General features: G+C 43.9%; 3 protein-coding genes across 4 annotated transcripts; 2 read left to right on the forward strand and 1 right to left on the reverse strand.

Annotated features, from left to right (window-relative positions):
• The first annotated feature begins 233 nt into the window (after positions 1-233).
• wdr21 (WD repeat domain 21) lies at positions 234-6,729 on the forward strand. Its single transcript, XM_041958501.1, has 13 exons — positions 234-688; positions 840-982; positions 1,179-1,336; positions 2,169-2,251; positions 3,300-3,402; positions 3,572-3,715; positions 3,888-3,937; positions 4,031-4,110; positions 4,262-4,354; positions 4,627-4,724; positions 4,844-5,020; positions 5,480-5,594; positions 5,914-6,729. Exons 1-13 carry the CDS (start codon positions 573-575, stop codon positions 6,144-6,146), a joined length of 1,593 nt encoding a protein of 530 aa, XP_041814435.1. The 5' UTR covers positions 234-572; the 3' UTR covers positions 6,147-6,729.
• On the reverse strand, positions 6,668-13,731 carry zfyve1 (zinc finger, FYVE domain containing 1). Of its 2 annotated transcripts, none has more exons than XM_041958499.1 (13): positions 13,525-13,731; positions 12,538-13,063; positions 12,205-12,448; positions 11,825-12,085; positions 11,511-11,725; positions 11,213-11,319; positions 10,960-11,068; positions 10,774-10,871; positions 10,418-10,535; positions 9,705-9,875; positions 9,387-9,567; positions 9,165-9,278; positions 6,668-8,446 (listed from the first exon to the last, which is right to left on the reverse strand). In XM_041958499.1, the coding sequence occupies exons 2-13, from the start codon at positions 13,024-13,026 to the stop codon at positions 8,214-8,216; spliced, it is 2,340 nt and encodes a 779-aa protein (XP_041814433.1). In that variant the 5' UTR covers positions 13,027-13,063; positions 13,525-13,731; the 3' UTR covers positions 6,668-8,213. The 2 variants fall into 2 exon arrangements, with proteins under 2 accessions (XP_041814433.1, XP_041814432.1); XM_041958498.1 differs by having other exon boundaries at positions 13,234-13,731.
• A 540-nt stretch (positions 13,732-14,271) lies between these two features.
• On the forward strand, positions 14,272-16,121 carry pigh (phosphatidylinositol glycan anchor biosynthesis, class H). The gene is made up of 4 exons (XM_041959023.1): positions 14,272-14,743; positions 15,015-15,224; positions 15,360-15,443; positions 15,576-16,121. Exons 1-4 carry the CDS (start codon positions 14,564-14,566, stop codon positions 15,645-15,647), a joined length of 546 nt encoding a protein of 181 aa, XP_041814957.1. The 5' UTR covers positions 14,272-14,563; the 3' UTR covers positions 15,648-16,121.
• Positions 16,122-16,867: the final 746 nt, after the last annotated feature.

Here is a 16,867-nt window from a genome sequence, read left to right on the forward strand (position 1 = left end):
GGGTAAAACTGAGATACATCGAGTTTTTTAGTGTATGTATGTATTCTGTGTCAGGACTCTAAAGTAGTTTGAATGTCAATTGTCTGTCAATCAAATAAAAAAGATAAATTCCAACATTACTATTCTGATGCGTGGCTGATACGGTCGCAAATAAAAACAACCAATGAATGCCTGCAACGTCGTGCGCTATTGTTAGCGATTAGCCAATGAATAGCGTTTGGAGGCGGGCTCACATGGCAGGAAGTCACTTTGCAGCAGTTACCTCATGAGGTGTTACGTTATATCAGTTTAATAAGAAGATAAACATTGTTTGTCTTAAGTGGAAGGCGTGTTAATTGACTTATTAAAACCCCCTTTACGTCCACTCAAGTTTAATGTCCAGCATGTATATAGAGCTGTCGGACAAAGATGTGTAGCTAACGTTAGCTCGAGAATGCTATTGATTACAACTTGCTAACTTAGCTAACATGTAAACATGCTGCATCTACGAGCCCTACACGCTCGTCCACATACACGTGGATGAAAGACAGCGTGGCGTGAATATCCGTAGTTTGTGAGGTCAAACGGCAAGGATGAAGAAGTGGAACTGGCGAGAAGGGCAGCGACCGCACCGGCGACAAGGTGCTGGTCAGCGGCGCCATGGCTGGTACAGAGGGAATAGGCAAAGATCGACACAGGACGATGAGTGGTATGAGAAATGCAACACTGACACATAGTCGAGGCGCTTAGTTTAAAGAATGTCATGTGTCTCTTAGTCTAACGTATAGTGACCAGCACAGACAGTGTTTGTAACGTGCCATTCATCCGTAGGTTAATAGCAGTCGGTGTTGTGTTCACAGGTGTGGACATAATGATGCAGGGCCATCATATAGAGGATCTCAGAGGAGACATGAAAACCAGTCCGCCTTTTCCTCGTCCACCTCATCTTCCTCATCCTCCTCATCTTCCTCTTCCTCCTCCAAGGCCAGCAGTGCTGCACCAGGTCAGCATCAGACACCACCCCTCACCATAACTAAATAATATAGATTTATATATTGTACTCAAATGGATTCTCCTCATGAACACATTAAGACTTTATCAGAAAACACAAAACAGTTCCTACTGTAAGCATTGATGCAACTTGAACAGTGAGATCAAAACATGTCCATGCTTAATTTGACCACCTGTTCTATTTCTAGAGCTTCCTGGTTTCTACTTTGACCCAGAGAAAAACCGGTACTTCCGCCTGTTGCCAGGACATAACAACTGTAACCCACTGACCAGAGAGCAGTTGCAAGAGAAAGAACGAGAAAAACGGAGAAACAAGATGCTCGCAGAGGATGAAAAGCCCAGAAAAGTGAGTCCGTTGTGGAGGAAGAGAACTTTAATCCTTCTCTAGCTTTTAGCATTATGATGTTGTTCCTTGTGCTTGAGGCTTTTAATGCCTAAGTTGTCGTGGTCCTCGAAATAAAAGCTTATCATTGGTGTCACAGACAGGATATGTAGTGTTTGGCCATGGCAGCCTCTGTAATGGTCAAGGTGTATTTATTATCCTTGAGGGGCAGTTTGTTGTACAGCCAGCAGTAACACAGCATAACAATCCAACTAGAAGCAGTAAGTACAATACAGTATGTACAAAAAGTCACATTGAGTTATTTAAGAGGCCAGTGGGAGGAAGTACAAATGAGTTCTGAAGTCTGTTGGTCCAACGTCTTGGCAGATTGTATCTGCGCCCAGATGGAAGCGACTTGAACTCCTTGGGCAGGGGGTGTGTATGATCAGCCAGTACTGACTGGGCCTTCTACAAAGTCCTAACCTAATAAAACAAGCCAAACAGGTGAAAAACCATGGCACACTGCACAACTGCTGCTGCGTGTTGCCATTACCAGCACCATCACTTATGTAATGGTGTGTGAGGCAAGCTTACCTCACCTCTTTGGTTTATTTCAGTAGATGAAATATAATTTTTTTATTCTACAATGATTACAGATAAAATATGACTTTTATTATCAACATCACAGTCAAACAACTGAAATGCATAAATATCCGTGTTAAGGTATTTTATTGCCTGGTTCTGCTACACAGATTTTGTTTTACTGAGCTAGAAATGAGCCCTGGTCTCCAACATGCACACACACTGTAGGTTTCATGTTTGTTTAATAATTGCACACATGTTATCTTCTTCATAGAAAGCACCGAGAACAGGACTGAACACTTCGCTGCTGCTGCAGAAAAGGCAGCTTGGCCTGTTATCTGGGAACTCCTATTGCAGGTACTGTGACTGTGTGCAACTGCACGCATGGACAGAGAGTTGTTCTCCTTGTGTCCTATGTACATTACAACACCCACAGCTGCAATACATTACAGGGAAAAAAACAGCGAAACAAAGTATAACTTTAAAGATAATCAGTTCTGTATGTGTAGAGTGAGTTTTCTTTGGAGCATTGCCGGCCACTAATAATGACGATAATCACTTTTGACGTGAGTTTCAAAACAGTCAGCGCAAGTAAAAAAGAAACAAAAACAGGCTAAAATGTTGCAGTGTTGTGCTGCCTGACAGACTGAATTACAGGACCAGTCAAAATTAGGACACGCTTTTCCATTCAGTGTTTTTCACTTTTCTGTGTTCATTTTTTTACATTCTTCAATCTAGCCACTGTTTGCCTTGATGACAGCTTTGCACATTATTTGCATTTTCTCCCAGCTTCATGAGGTAGTCAGCTTAAATGGTTTTCAGTTAGCAGGTGTCTGCTGTCAAAAATTTTTTCAAAACGTGTTTGAGATGATCAGTTATGTTGTGTCGAGATAATGTTGGTATACATTTAATAGACTTCTTTACTGTAGTAATCCATATTGTGGCAAGAACTGCTCAATGAAGTAAAAGGAAACAACAGTCCATCATTACTTTAAGACACGAAAGGCAGTAAAGCCACAAAATTTCAAGATCTTTGAATGTATCTACATGTTTGTTTGTTTTTTTTGCTTATTACAGGATTCCATATGTGTTCTTTTACATTTTTGATGTCTTCAGTATTGATCTACAATATTGAAACTAATGAGAGTAAAGAAAAACCATTGAATGAGACGGTGTGCCCACAGTTTTGACTGGTGCTGCATATGATTTTAACTGATTACAGTTGTGAGAGTAACCCAAATGATTTCTATTCATCCTGCTGACAAATATTTATATATATATATTGAATAAATACACAGACGCACATTGTCAGATAGCTGAGAGGAGATGAGTGAACCATTCTGATTAAGTTGATTGTCCTCAGATGTTAGTAGTCAGTGTTACCATGGTTACTGTGTGTTTCCAGGCTGGTCCATGAAGTGAAGGTCAGCGGAATGAGACGCCACAAACTGGAGATCCAGAGCACAGACAACAGCAACCCCAACACTGACAACTTCAGACTCATAGTGGTGAGAGGACACACTCGGGCTAATACGAAACATACTCGGGCTAATACAAAACATCACCCCGGTGCCTGGTATTGCAGTCGTAATCGATGCACTGTAGACATTTTTCTACTTAATTTAGTCATTAAATCATTCATTGTTCTACACAGTAATTTTTCCTTGTCTCTCTCAGGGGGACTCTGCATGTGAGCGAGTGTTCACAGTCAATGACGTGTCGCACGGAGGCTGCAAGTACGGCATCATGAACTTCAGCAGCAGCAGCCGGGGATCTCTGTCTGTGGAAATGTGTGACAACCTCTACTTCACCAACCGCAAGGTGGGAATGTTTCTCGGGAGCTGGAGCTGTTTATGGATTTTATGTTCTTCACTGTACCAATGTTCCTTCCGAAGTTTTAAGGATTGTGTACGTAGGAAAATCGGTTTCATCAGGAAAAATGTAAACGTTGGAAAGTTGTGTGACAGCTCTGTTCTGGCTAAATGTCTTTCAGGTGAACTCCATCTGCTGGGCGTCAGTCAACTACCCAGACTCCCACGTTTTGTATCCTTCTGCAGCTGTAGCAGAGCTCCTCTTAGTCCTAAAACTCAAGTGCTTCTCAGTCACTGTATTTTCCTTAACCGAGCCGACTGTCAGGCTGTGTCTGGTAGGAGTGGCAGACACCCCTGGCTGCGTCAGTTTACTTCCTGCTTCCCTCTTCAGTAACTCCAACCCAGGTTGTATTGAACAGACTCTTCTCAGCTTTCTCACACTATGTCAGACAGTCACACAAGCCTAATATTTTTTATTAATCTCAAAGTTAGATTGCGGTTACTTTGCAAGATTTTAACATTTCTCCTCTCCCGTCCTGTCCTCCTCTCTCCTCAGACCAGCCCGGGATGCTGTGTAGCTTTAAGATATCCTCAGCCTGGTCTTGTGCGTGGTGTCTCAACCCCCAGTTTGACAAGACCTTCAGCACCGGTCTGTCCAGCCATGGTCATTTGTCCTGCAACTCATGATCAAATATGATATTCGTAACTAATCATAATCTGATAATCAACATCTCTGGCCTCTGTGGAGTCATGTGGAGTTTGTTTGGCTTGGGGTGTTAAACAGTCTCTTATATCATACTCAGTTTGCTTGGGCAGAAAAAAAATTTGCACAGAAATTTCAAGTTTCAATTTTGCATTAATACACTTCATCCTCACAAACATATGAATCTAAAATGATTGTCTTCTTGCATGTGTCTGCAGGCCTGTCCCGTAGGGTGATAGTGAAAGATGCAGAGACGGGCCGAACGCAGACGTACAGCACTGGCAGCGATGTCTTGGCTCAGCAGTTTGCCCTTAGGGTGAGCCATCCGTCACATTTAAGCGATTAAAGCACGTTTGAGTTCACTCGTAAGGCGCAGTAGTATGGATTTCTCTTTAAATGCAACGAAGGAAGAAAACACCTCCTCTCTTGCCCTAGGTCCCTGTGCTGTTTAATGGCTGCCGATCGGGGGAGATCTTCAGCATTGACCTGCGGCAGCGCGGGCGCAGGGATCAGAGCTGGAAGGCCAGCCGCTTCCACCAAGAGTCAGCCATCACCTCTGTGCGCGTCCTGCAGGATGAGAACTACCTGCTAGCTGCCGACATGCTGGGCCAGGTCGGGTTAATGGCATGAAAATTTGATTTTCAGTGGTTGTGCTTGCTAACTGACTACTGTGTTGACTATGTTTTGGTCCTGAGTTGAAGCTAGTGTCCGAAGTGGAAGCAGCTACCACGGGTGTGTCTCTTCAGGGCAAGCAGGGTGTTGACAAACTAGGACAACTGTGTCATTACACACTGTTGTTTAGCTGAAACTGTAGTCCAGCTGCAGACTTTGATGACTTACAAAGTGGTGAAAAGAATGAAAGAAAGAAATCACTTGGTTAACCGTATACTCACAACCCCTTTCTAACTCTTAACAAAGCTTCAGAGATTTAAACTCGCACATCTGAATATTGGTATTTAGCTCATATTTGCCCAGTAAATATGAGTAAAATACTGTGATTCTTCAGGCAACAATTCAGAAAATATTTCTGTTGTTGCTTTAACTTTGTGTACTTTCTTCCTTTATGTCCAGATTAAGCTGTGGGATGTGCGGGTGACAAAGCCAGTGCAGGAGTACAAAGGACACTATAATGAACACGCCTACCTTCCCATCCACGTCAATGAGCCTGAGGGGCTTTTGTTGGCAGGTAGGAGATGAATGACAAAACCTGCTCAATCAGCATAGTGACTCCTGTGAAACTGTTTTCAAAGCTTTCACTGTTAAACCGACTTAAAGAGGCACCAGGTTTACAGTTGCTACACTCTGACATGCTTAGTGTAAGACGACACGAGCTTCAAGATTGAGCCATCACACAGTCGCAGATAAAAATACACTATGGCCAGATAAGGTATTTCAGAGATAGTTTGAGAGAGGTGAAGCCTGCCAAAGATGTCTCATGTCTCTCCCAACCCTGATTGGAAAAACGACACACTTATTTTGCATGTTCTCCTCCTGTGTTTCCTCAGTTGGTCAGGATTGCTACACAAGGTTATGGAGCCTAAAAGACGGCCACCTCCTGAGGACTATCCCATCACCCCACCCGGCCGCAAACGACCTGATACCGAGCGTCGTCTTCTCATCCAAGTTGGGTGGCTGCAGGGGCCTCCCCGGCCTGCTCATGGCTGTCAAACACGACCTTTACTACTTCCCATACAACACCGACTACCAGGAGGGAGGAGAGCAGCAGGCCGGCTTTTAGGAAAAGACTGAAAATGCTTTATTTTACATCATTTCTAAAAACAAGGACACCTTTTTTTTGACAAATGTGTGAATGGAAGTACATTCGTATACAAAATCTGTCGGCGTTTTATATAGTTGAAAGGGTTCAGCCAGTATGCAGCTCATTTTCACAAGGTTGTGCTGAGCTTTTGATTGGAAATATGACCTCAGAAGAGCTACACTGAAGTCTCAGGGGAATGTTATTTTTGACCGGCTTGTTTGTGCCAAAAGGAAATCCATGTGCTGCATACACACAATTACAACAGTTAAAATAGTGCTTTCTGTAACCGTTACAAGTGCACTTATGCCATGGTTGGTTTTACTTTAGATTAGTAATGATAGATTACTTTCTAATGTATTCTAAGATGTCTCTGATCTGAATTTGAAAAGGACAAAACTGCCTTTAGACAGAAAATCGCGTTTTCTAATTGTTGTTGAATGATAACACAATGATCTCTTGCAGTGTATTTGCTCCTAAATGACACACACAGAGACTGAGTTTCTGCTGTTTAATACATACTGTATGAGCATACATGAACATAAAGGTATTGATTTGTTCCTTGTGATATTGGTATTCATTGAACGTCTCTCTCTGAGATAGGGACAGCGATGAGATAGCTCACTGATTCAGGTCAATGTGTTATTTCAGTTTATGTGTGGACATCATAACCCAATCAACTCTCCCAGCCTATTACTGAAAAGAAATACCAGGTTACTCATCACTGCAGTCAGATCTCACGACGCCTGGGTGTTCAGTCGAAAGCCTAACTGCGTCACACATTGCATTTATCACATCTGATACTTGTCAGTTACAGTCGTGTTGCATTAAAGGCAACTTCAAACGATGCTCACGTGGTGCTCCTAGCTAACTAGCTACACAGCCAGAGTTGACAGAGTAAAGGATTACTCCTCTAATTATCTCCTGTTTTGAGGGGCCAGCCTCAAAGATGGTTCAAAGTCTTTTCTGTACCATATTGCTACTGTGAGCCAGCCACTCTATAAAAAGCAGTGTCTGCTGCATTTCATCCCACCGCGCTCAGATTTGCCTCGATAGTAGTTTTTAAGCATTTTTTTAAAACAAAACGAGGCCATTTAAAAATGTCCCTATGAAAGTAAACTTTTTCTCCCCACACATATAGTCTATGTAAAATTTTAACAGTCCACGTGGACAGCATAATTAAGGCTGCTCTATTATCATCTCCCCACTCGAATGCACAAACAACCACAGAGGATCAAGGGATTATGTAAGTAGTTATTACTATGTAATTAAGTTGGAATGCATCTCGGTGCTACAGTACATCATTGGCTCCTGATTGTTGGAATCCTCCTGAAGCCAAAGAGTGGCAGGAAAGCTAAAGCTTGTAGGGCTGAAGCAGAGGAGAACTACTGTGCATCCATTCAAAGCAGCAGCAGAATTTTTCAGGTTTCCCACTGTTTCCTCTAAAGCCAGCCCTGAATGCTATATATCCAGGGCTCCTGCAGAGACAATCTTAGAATAAAAGTGCTTACCTGGATATCAGTGTAAGATGCTGAGTCAGTACTTCTATTAATAAATGTTTACACATTTAGCCCCAGACTACAAAAGGTGCTAAGTGTACTAGTGTGTAATACTGGGAGGGATTGTCAAGGAGTGGGGGAGGGGCTTATGTGCATCAATACAAACATTAAAGGGTCAAAGGGGTACATGGAAATTTACCTGAACTCAATTATAAGCAAGCATGTACGATACTCACTTTCCTGAAAACATCAAGTTGTTTCTCTCCTCGCTTCTTGATATTCAAGTTTCACTCTCACTGGTATTGTTCACAGTGTAAAATATAGGCATATTAAAGTGAAATAGCATCAGGGGACTGAAGTGATGTGAGGACAGTGTTAAAAAATGATAAACAGAGTCCAACCTGCCACAGACAGTCTCGTGGCAGCAAAGAAATGCCACTAAAACAACGCCAGGGAACGGAAGCCTTTTAGTCAAAACGTTGTCAATTCCAGTTTTCATTGAGGCCGGCGTCCTTAACCGTTCCCTCCCCGACTCCCGCTCCTCGTCCTGCTAGAGCTCCCCAGGTTTCTGGTTGCAGCCGTTGCAGACCCTCACTGGGTGGTCCCAGCCGCGGGAGGGCACGGCGCGTCGCTCCTGAGAGCAGTCGTCACAGACGCCCTGGCCGCAGGCGCGACAGTGGTGGATGGACAGACGCGGGGAGAACTCCCGCTGGCACTCGCTGCAGGAGTGGATGTCCTGGTCTGGGACCCAGTAGGCCGGGCGAGCAGCGTCCTTCACCAGGCCTGGATGGAGAGGAGGAGAAGCAGCAGTTGTCATGGTTACTGTGACTGCTGATAGAGCAATTTGTGACTTCTAAAATTAGGGAGATAACACCCAGCTCTGGTACTGTAGGAAAGCAGCAGTTTTAGCTTTGCGTTGGGGCTGAAAGATGTTAATTCAGTAATCGTCACAATGCAAAGGAAATATTGTGGTAAAGTGGATCCTAACTGATAAATAACAAGTCACACTTAGAGCTTTGGAGTATTACAACAAGACATATATAGATGCCACTTTGGACACTTTGGACACCTGTGAGGAGCATTTTTCACTATTTTCTGACATTTTTTAGACCAAATGATTACTCGATTGAGAAAATAATGTGCAGTTGTATCCCTGCTCACATTTAATAAATTAATCCTGATTGCTGGTCTTGAATACATGCAACTGACATGCATCCAATCAAAGATTATTTATTTAACTGACAGTGGATGTGTGATTTTCAAGAGAGTCATTCTGGGTCACAAGCATACTCATCAAGTGACCTCCTCATAAATGCTTTCCAAATGCACCCACTGAAGCTAAAAGCGACACAATCTACCACATTCTGCTGCTTTATTTAACAGCATCAGGAGTTAGTAAGCTGCTTTCACTGTTGCACAGCCGGACACAGTGATAGTTGCAGTTAGAATTTATGTTTGTCTGCACGGCTTGTAATGTAATGCAGACAGATGCAATGCTCACCGAGAGGTATGTCGATGGCACCAACTACAGCTCCTAAAGTGTTCTGAACAGCCTCCCCAACCTTCCTGGCTATCAGGGTGCCTCCCTCCTCCTCCAAGGCAGCATCCAGCAACTCTGCAACAGGGAAACACACACACATGAAATCAGGGACTCGCGCGTTGTTAAGGAGGGCATCCAGAAAACCGTTAAAACCGATGGCACATTAAAATGTTAAGGATTTACCTGTTGGGATTCCCCTGTTGTGGAAGCATGCGTCGCAGACTCGGACAGGTGCGAGGCCCCAGCCCCTCTCCGGGACCGGCCGGGTTTTTGAGGAGCAGGAATCACAGAAGCCCTCTCCACAGGCACGACAGTGGTGCTTGGTGTCGTTGTGCTGGAACTCTTCCCCACATTTATGGCATTTCTGCAGCACACACACGATAAAGAGGACATGTTGGCCGACTACCTGCCCTCACACTGTGGATTATTCCATAAATATTTTGTAGATATGTTTTCACTTCACAATGATGAAACAAGATGTGGACGTTTTTGGTTACGTACCAGGATAAGGGAGTTGGGTTTCCAGTAGGCGGGAGCAATCTGGTCGGTGAGCCAGGAGGTCACTGCTTTGGCAGGCTTGACGCTGAGTTCAGACACTGACTGAGAAATGTATTTGACTCCATCCAGCAACCTCTGGGCAGCATTGTTGTTGTCTTTCAAAAAACCATCAGACTGAAAAGAAAGCAGGACGAGAACAACAGAGAGTAAAGATATTAATGAACATACTAGCTGACAGACTTTCTCTTGTACATGCACAATATAATGTATCTATGCATTGTTAGAGAAGCTTCATTTAACATTAGTTAAAGTGTACAGTCCAGTATTTTAGGCTTGACTCAGTCTTATTGTTGAATACTGGCCACCATGCTGACAGAAATACAGTAATTTCTCACTCTAAATGGCTAACAGGCAGTAGCATAGCCTTACCGGCTAACATATAGCATGATTTATGCCGGCATTTGCACGTCTATGCTCTGCACTTTTGACTAAGTATGCTCGGATCAACATTCTAACATGAAAAAAGATGATAAACAACATATGAAATTTGTTTCCTGGGCATCTACAGCCAACTGGCAGCAGGAATGTACTGCGAATGCAGATCACGGTGGACGTGACAACATTCATTCAGCTTAAAACCTTTGAGATCTTGGCTTGCAACTTCGCTTAATTGGTTTAGGCAGAATCTCATTTAGGCTGTTCCACTGTGGCCTTACCCCGGGCCAGATGTGCTGGATCTCTGTTCTGACCACCGTTTCCACTGGGTCCTGGTTTCCATACCAGTACTGCCTGCTTCTGTAGATCACTGCACAGTTGGGGCACTCGATCACATACCTGGAAAAAGACAAAAGATAGCCCACTACAATGCATTTCTTACAGCACTTGTTCTTGTTATAATTGACCTTTCTGACTGAATGGAAAAATAGTCCCAGTTTACAAGTGGGTGGATCACAACAAAGTGCAAGTTTCCCAATTTTCTGCCATGATAAACAGAGATATATTCAATTATTTCTACTTGCAAGGGAGCCATTTCCAATCATCTTCCAGATGGTACTGTGGCAGCTGGACTCACCCAGACCAAGCGTAGATGGCCAAGCCAAACCACGGCGAGTCAGACGAGGCCGTTGTTTTGGGAACCACTATCACCTCCTTCCCTCCCTCGTAGCAGGCCTGAGAAGTTTAGCACAGACACTCAGAGCCTCGTCGAGCAGGCGTACTTCAACACATGCACGTGTGGCATTCTGGGATTTGTACTCGCCTTGCAAGTGTAGATGCGGTTATCGTACTGGGCAGAGTAGCGGCAGCGATGTTTGGCTTCGTGGTCGAGTCCTTCCTTCAGGTGATTCATGCTTCTCTTGCAGCCTGAGCTGAAAGTGGGAGCACACCAAGTCAGAGACAAAGGCCAGAATTTGACACCTATTCTGTTTGTCTGTTTCTGTAGCTTCACTGAATCTAATTTCTATTCTTTGTCAATGAACTGCAAAAGCTGCAGCGAGGAGAGAGACACGTACCCACAGCTGAGGCAGAGGCTACAGCAGGTAAAGTACTCATCTGGGAAGAATGAGTTACTGGTCATGTGCTCATCTGGAATATCCCCACTGAAGCTCTCGCTCAGAGCCTGGAGGATGGAGCAAGAAGGAGAGGGAGGGACAGGAAGAGTCAATTACTGTGAGTAATTTTGGCTTTAAACCAGAAATATTAACGCGAGCACCTTCATTGCATACTTGCAATATCTCCACACCACACTGCAAAATGTCCAGAAGCATGAGTATGTGATACACGCTTCTTCATACAATCAAGCATTGCTACCTGCAGAGCCTTGTAGATGACGCTGGCAGAGCGTGGCGAGCGGGTGGTGTTGTTATCCAGCTGTTGCTCCAGGCTGCGCAGCAGGCCGCTGAAGTCTGTGGGAGGGTTGTAGGTCCGAGTTCCCCGATACTGAATGGAGCTGAACGCTTCTGGGAACAAACCCAGCTTCCTGAAACGCTCCTGGAGAAGACGCTCGGCAGATTCAGTAGGTTTGTCTAGGGATGGAGAGGAAGCAGAGTCTGAACCGGTCTTGTCCATTAAATACCTAAAAAGTTCAGCCCAAAGGATAGAATCAGGGGGTTCATTTCATGTACCTGATCCTAGTAGCTTGGTGTGGACGGTCTCGTGGAAGATGATAACCGCGGGGCCCAGCGTGGACAACGGGACGTCCAGACCACAGCGGGTGGTGGTAGCTTTAAGCTCCCGGGTGAAATGTTTTAAGTAGGCATCTGATGCGTCACCAAGGAACTTGAAGAGATCGTCATGGAGACGGTCAGCGTGGGTTCGGTAGATGACCACATCAGAGATTGCCAGAACTTTGAGGAGCAGTCGGGTTCGCTGACCCTGATTGGCTCCTGATAAGAGAAAACATATTAGTGAATGACAGTTAATTGTGTGTTATTGATAAAAAAGCCCCCTCCAGCTACCCCTTTTTATTTCAAGATATTAAGCCAATCCATTGTTTGTTCCCTACCAGCCCCAAGCAGTCCTTCTGTGTCGATGACTACCACCCGGTGCACAGGGTCCATAGCTGCCCACACCCCCACAGTGCAGGACTCTTGGGTGGGCGAGGTCGTGAACACTTCTCTCCCGAGGAAAAACGTATGGTTCAGGGTGTGGGACTTTCCCTCCCCAGTGTTTCCAAAGATGGAGACCACCTTGAGGAGCTCATCTGGCCTGCAGCCAAGTCTGCTCACAAAGTCCTCCTCATCCTTCACCTGAGAATCCACACAAGATCAGCCCCACCTTCATGACATCACATTAATGAGGTCCATCAAAGGATTAAAACATGCTCTTAAGCCTTTACCTGCATCTCCTCCCTCTCGTCCACCAAAAGGAAGCTGCACACCTTCTCCAGCTCGGCTTTCAGGATCTCTATCTGTGACTCCCCATCAGTCACGCTGTTATCCTGGGCAGCTCTGGCGGGCGGGTAAGGTGTCAGAGGGTGCTTCCTCTTGTTGACTCCGCTGTGGGTGCGTTTCTGGCAGTCCAAACACAGGTTGATCTTACAACCCTGGCAGCGCACCACCGCCCTGAGCCGTCCACCGTTGACGGAGCAGCTGCTGTCACCTTTGCACGAGTCACAGAAAGGAACGTGGCCCGGTGCAATCCGAACCCGGTCGTGATTCCTCATCCTCTCCTGGCGATGGAGCTCCAGTTCGCAGCGGGCACACTGCAAGCTGCCGCACTCATCACATTCAAACGCAGCCTCATCTGAACCCCCACAGGCGTAGCTCTCCTGACATCCCAAGACTGTGTTCATTCCTTTATCTACAGCTGGACCTTGACCACTCATCTCAAGCCTGACAGGTCAGGGACGGTCCCCCTTGTTACTGAGCAAAGTAATGCAGTGGAAGACACAAAGTTACGGCTCGGTGAAGTCTCCGACCAGATGTGATGCAACCTTTTGCGTTCAAATTATCCAAATAGCCAGTTCACTCATGTGCAATACTGTCAAAAAGTACGATGAAATGTTCAAGTGAGAAACCTTATTACTGCTTACTATTAATGAAGGTATTCAGCCTGTAGCAGAGCACGTCAAAGGAACAACTTCAAACACTTGTCCAGACTAGCAATTACTTTGTTTTGGCACCTAACAGTTTGCTAGCTAACATTAGCTGCCCTGCATCTCTTGTATTGGCTAATTGCTATTTAAAAGTAGCCCGACATGCTCGTCGTAGTGTCTAAAATAATTCGCCCTGAAACTCAGCGTAATAAATGCTTTCTCTGTCGTTGGCGACACAAAGAGAGACACTTGTGAAGACACAAACAACCTTCGTTTCAGTCGACTGACCTAGCGGAGGCTACCAGTCCGACGGGCGATGACTCGTCCACTGAAATGCTGCCTCATCACAGTCTAAAACTGGACACGTACACTGTCTAACGCCATACCGCCGACTGCCACATATAGCTAACGTTGGTGCGAAAGTTAGCTAGCTGAGCGATTTCGTGTCAGGCTCTTTCTGATGTTGTTGCTTTTAACGTAGAACAGCTGATCGGCTTGTTTTTATCCAGAGTTCAAAAGTCGTGAAAACACAGTGCATTATGGGAAATGGAGGATTTGGGAGTTGTACATAACGACGACAGTTAAGTCAAAGTTTTAATTCTATTTCTAAACTATCATCTTCATTTTTATCGTACATATAATGCCTTATAATCTTGTATTGGTTACTAAAGGTAGATTGACAACAGCTACCTGCCCACTTAAACAAATTAAGATATGACAAGTTACTAACAGTTACCCACAATGCTTTGTTCCTTCCAGCTGCTGTAGGGTCTGCTTCGATTTTTCACCAGAGAACACCGATAAGTGAGTGTTAGTCGGAGTCGGAGCACACATCAACTGCGGTATCACATATGTTTGCTAACTAAGTGTATGAAATATTTGAATACCTCCTTTTGTTGTGAAGCACGCGGATCGGCAGTGTCTGCCCACTGTCTTCTGTGCTTTATTTTTCTACTACTACTGTAACAACATCCACCCCGGAGAACCTGGTGTTAATAACGAGTGTACCCAGTGGATAATTGATTTTGGCATCAATTCAGCTGTACTACACTTGTCCTGGGACTATTCGTTGTTTTTAGCCTAACGTTTGTTTTTCTTACTTTATATTTATCTAGAGAGAATTCGCATCAGATGTATGCGTGCATCATTTGCCTTTTCCCATCTCAGTAAGAACCACTCTATGTCTTCCTGTGCGGCTGACCTTGCCTGTTCTCAGATAGCTCAATGCTAACCTTTCCCCAGCGTTAGCTAGCTAAGCCAACTGTTCCCCGGAGCTCCCTTAGCTAATGTTGGCTTTTCCTCCACTCGACCTGTTTGTGTGGCGTTCATGATGGAAGACGAAGCGTTCACTGACATCAATGGCAAAGCCATATCTCTGGACTGCCAGAGTCACTCCGGCTTTTGCAGAGAGTTCACTGTCAGCTCCGCCAAAGTGTCTATCGGCAAAGTGACGGTGTACACCTGCTGTGTCTGGCTGTTGGCGTACATCATGTTCGTCTTCACAGAGGTCAGACAGATGGGTCGCATCCCTGAAAGTATTGCTGAATAATGATTAGCCCAGAAATTATAAAATCTTTTTTCCTTTAGCTTTGAGATACACTGCTCTATGATTATGTCTGTTGTGTTTAACCAGACCAAGATACTTCTAGTCGACTAATTGGTGATGCTCCTTGTGATCTATAAATTTAAATGATCAGAGTATTGTTTTTGAGTGGGATACAATGATTCATAGAAACGCTGAGTAAAACTTGCATGTGAATGTCTTCCCTCTCTTGCAGAACACAGCTGTTCTGTCCAGTGCTATACTCATCACGCTGGTTGGCATGATGCTTCACATCCACTTTGTAAAGGTGGACCATGAGTCGCTGCTTGTCATCGGCTCCTTAGGCATTCAGGTTTCCTCCAGCTACGCCTCAGGCCGTGAGACCACCACATTCATTGAGATGAGCAAGATCAAGGATATTGTCATCAATGAAGCTATTTACATGGTGAATTTATTCTCTTTCTGTCGCTTGTGTGCACATTTACGTAATTCATATAATTATTCTGGATTATTCATGCTAGTTATGTCAGTTTATGCTTTTGTACGATGAGTGGATTGATGTCTAATGCTTTTCTTTCAGCATCACATCATCTACTACCTTTGTGTGCTGTTGAAGGACCCCTCAGAACCTAATGCAGTGTCAAGTGTTGTGCCATTGTTTCAGGTGAGGTTGAATGCAAGTGATTTTTGGAACAATACTTTTGGTGTGTTTTTTCTTGTTTGCCTCCTGGTCGATGCAGGCAGCTGTCATTCACACAAACCTGTTTCTAATGAACCTCCTTTCTGCATTTTTCAGAGTTCAAAGCCAAGGCTGAACTGCTTGGTGAAAGTTTACAAAAGCTGCCAGGAGGTTCTGTCAAAGTGCTGATGACACACGAGTCATGCATTAACAATGTCCCATCAATGTTTAAGTGATGTTTTCAATGGGTGAAAGCAGAAAGCTGATCTTGTTTTTTTATTTAGATACTTATTAATTTGATTTCATGTAAAGTGTATTTTCCAGGATGTTTCTGCCTTTTCGCACCCGTATGAATACTCATACATGATGTGAATGTAATCTGCGAATACAGAAAAGTGTGTTGCCACGTTTTCAGGACCAATATTAGTGTCATGACGATTTTATGTTATACTGTGTTTGGCAGTTACTTGTATAACTTAATAGCACTGGTCTTAGACTACCGTAACCGAAAGAGACGAGCCTTTTTACTGATACTGTATTAAAGAAATTGCTTTTTTTTTTTTTTTTACCTTTTTACGCATTTGACTTATTCTGTAGATGTCTATATTTTATAATCTTTCCCACACTGTATTTTCATTAAAAAAACACATAATTTTAATAAAACATGGCAAAATTAATATTTTTCCTAAATATTTTGCTGTACAAATAGAGTACTCATACAGTTTGATTGTGAATGTTTGGGGTTAAAGGGACAGTTCACCCCAAAATCACTTTTCCATCTAGTTAGTTTTTTTAATGAGAGCTGCCGACTTCTGGAAATATTGGTTGTAGAGATGTCTGTTTTCTCTCCTTCTTCTGTACAGTGATGCAGTTGGTTGCTGTTGTTTGATAGAAATTGTTCCTACATTAAACTGCTCACATCAAGGTCTGTGGATTATAGTTATTTAGTCGCCGATTTTTGGAAAGACAAATTGCCGACACAAGCCGAGTGCTATCTCGTTCCATTATATTTGAGAGGAGGCAGGCATTTCTACAGCCGTTCTTTCCAGAACTCAATTTACACCAAAGCAATCTGGATGGATAAACAGCCACACAGGTAGGAGGAAAAAATATTTTTCTTTTTAAAGGTGAACTGCCCCTTTAATGCCTTCCCTTCTCCAGTAGGGGGCAGCACCATACTTACTGAAGCTCACATATTAATTAAACTTATAGAAATTAGATTCATGGATTAGCTCAGACAAAAGCACAACATGTGCAGAAAGTATGTCCTATACTTTGTCTACAGTGTCAATTACAAAAGACACGTTTGGAAAAGAGTTATTCAGGCGATCTATAAACTGTTGTCAGAGTGTTGTATGTACAGTCCATTCTTATAAATAAACATCCACGCCTTCTTCCTCAAATATATT

Source organism: Chelmon rostratus, chromosome 18, assembly GCF_017976325.1.
Source record: "Chelmon rostratus isolate fCheRos1 chromosome 18, fCheRos1.pri, whole genome shotgun sequence".
Classification (NCBI taxonomy): Eukaryota; Metazoa; Chordata; class Actinopteri; order Chaetodontiformes; family Chaetodontidae; genus Chelmon; species Chelmon rostratus.

Coding starts and splice junctions, on each gene's coding strand:
- wdr21 (XM_041958501.1), top strand. CDS start 573: ATGAAGAAGTGGAACTGGCGAGAAGGGCAGCGACCGCACCGGCGACAA. Junction 1,337..2,168: donor AGGATGAAAAGCCCAGAAAA/GTGAGTCCGTTG, acceptor TCTTCTTCATAG/AAAGCACCGAGAACAGGACT. Junction 4,355..4,626: donor TGACAAGACCTTCAGCACCG/GTCTGTCCAGCC, acceptor ATGTGTCTGCAG/GCCTGTCCCGTAGGGTGATA.
- zfyve1 (XM_041958499.1), bottom strand. CDS start 13,026: ATGAGTGGTCAAGGTCCAGCTGTAGATAAAGGAATGAACACAGTCTTG. Junction 12,086..12,204: donor AGAAGGACTGCTTGGGGCTG/GTAGGGAACAAA, acceptor TTCTCTTATCAG/GAGCCAATCAGGGTCAGCGA. Junction 11,726..11,824: donor CACCAAGCTACTAGGATCAG/GTACATGAAATG, acceptor CTCCATCCCTAG/ACAAACCTACTGAATCTGCC.
- pigh (XM_041959023.1), top strand. CDS start 14,564: ATGATGGAAGACGAAGCGTTCACTGACATCAATGGCAAAGCCATATCT. Junction 15,225..15,359: donor TCAATGAAGCTATTTACATG/GTGAATTTATTC, acceptor CTTTTCTTTCAG/CATCACATCATCTACTACCT. Junction 15,444..15,575: donor GTGTTGTGCCATTGTTTCAG/GTGAGGTTGAAT, acceptor TGCATTTTTCAG/AGTTCAAAGCCAAGGCTGAA.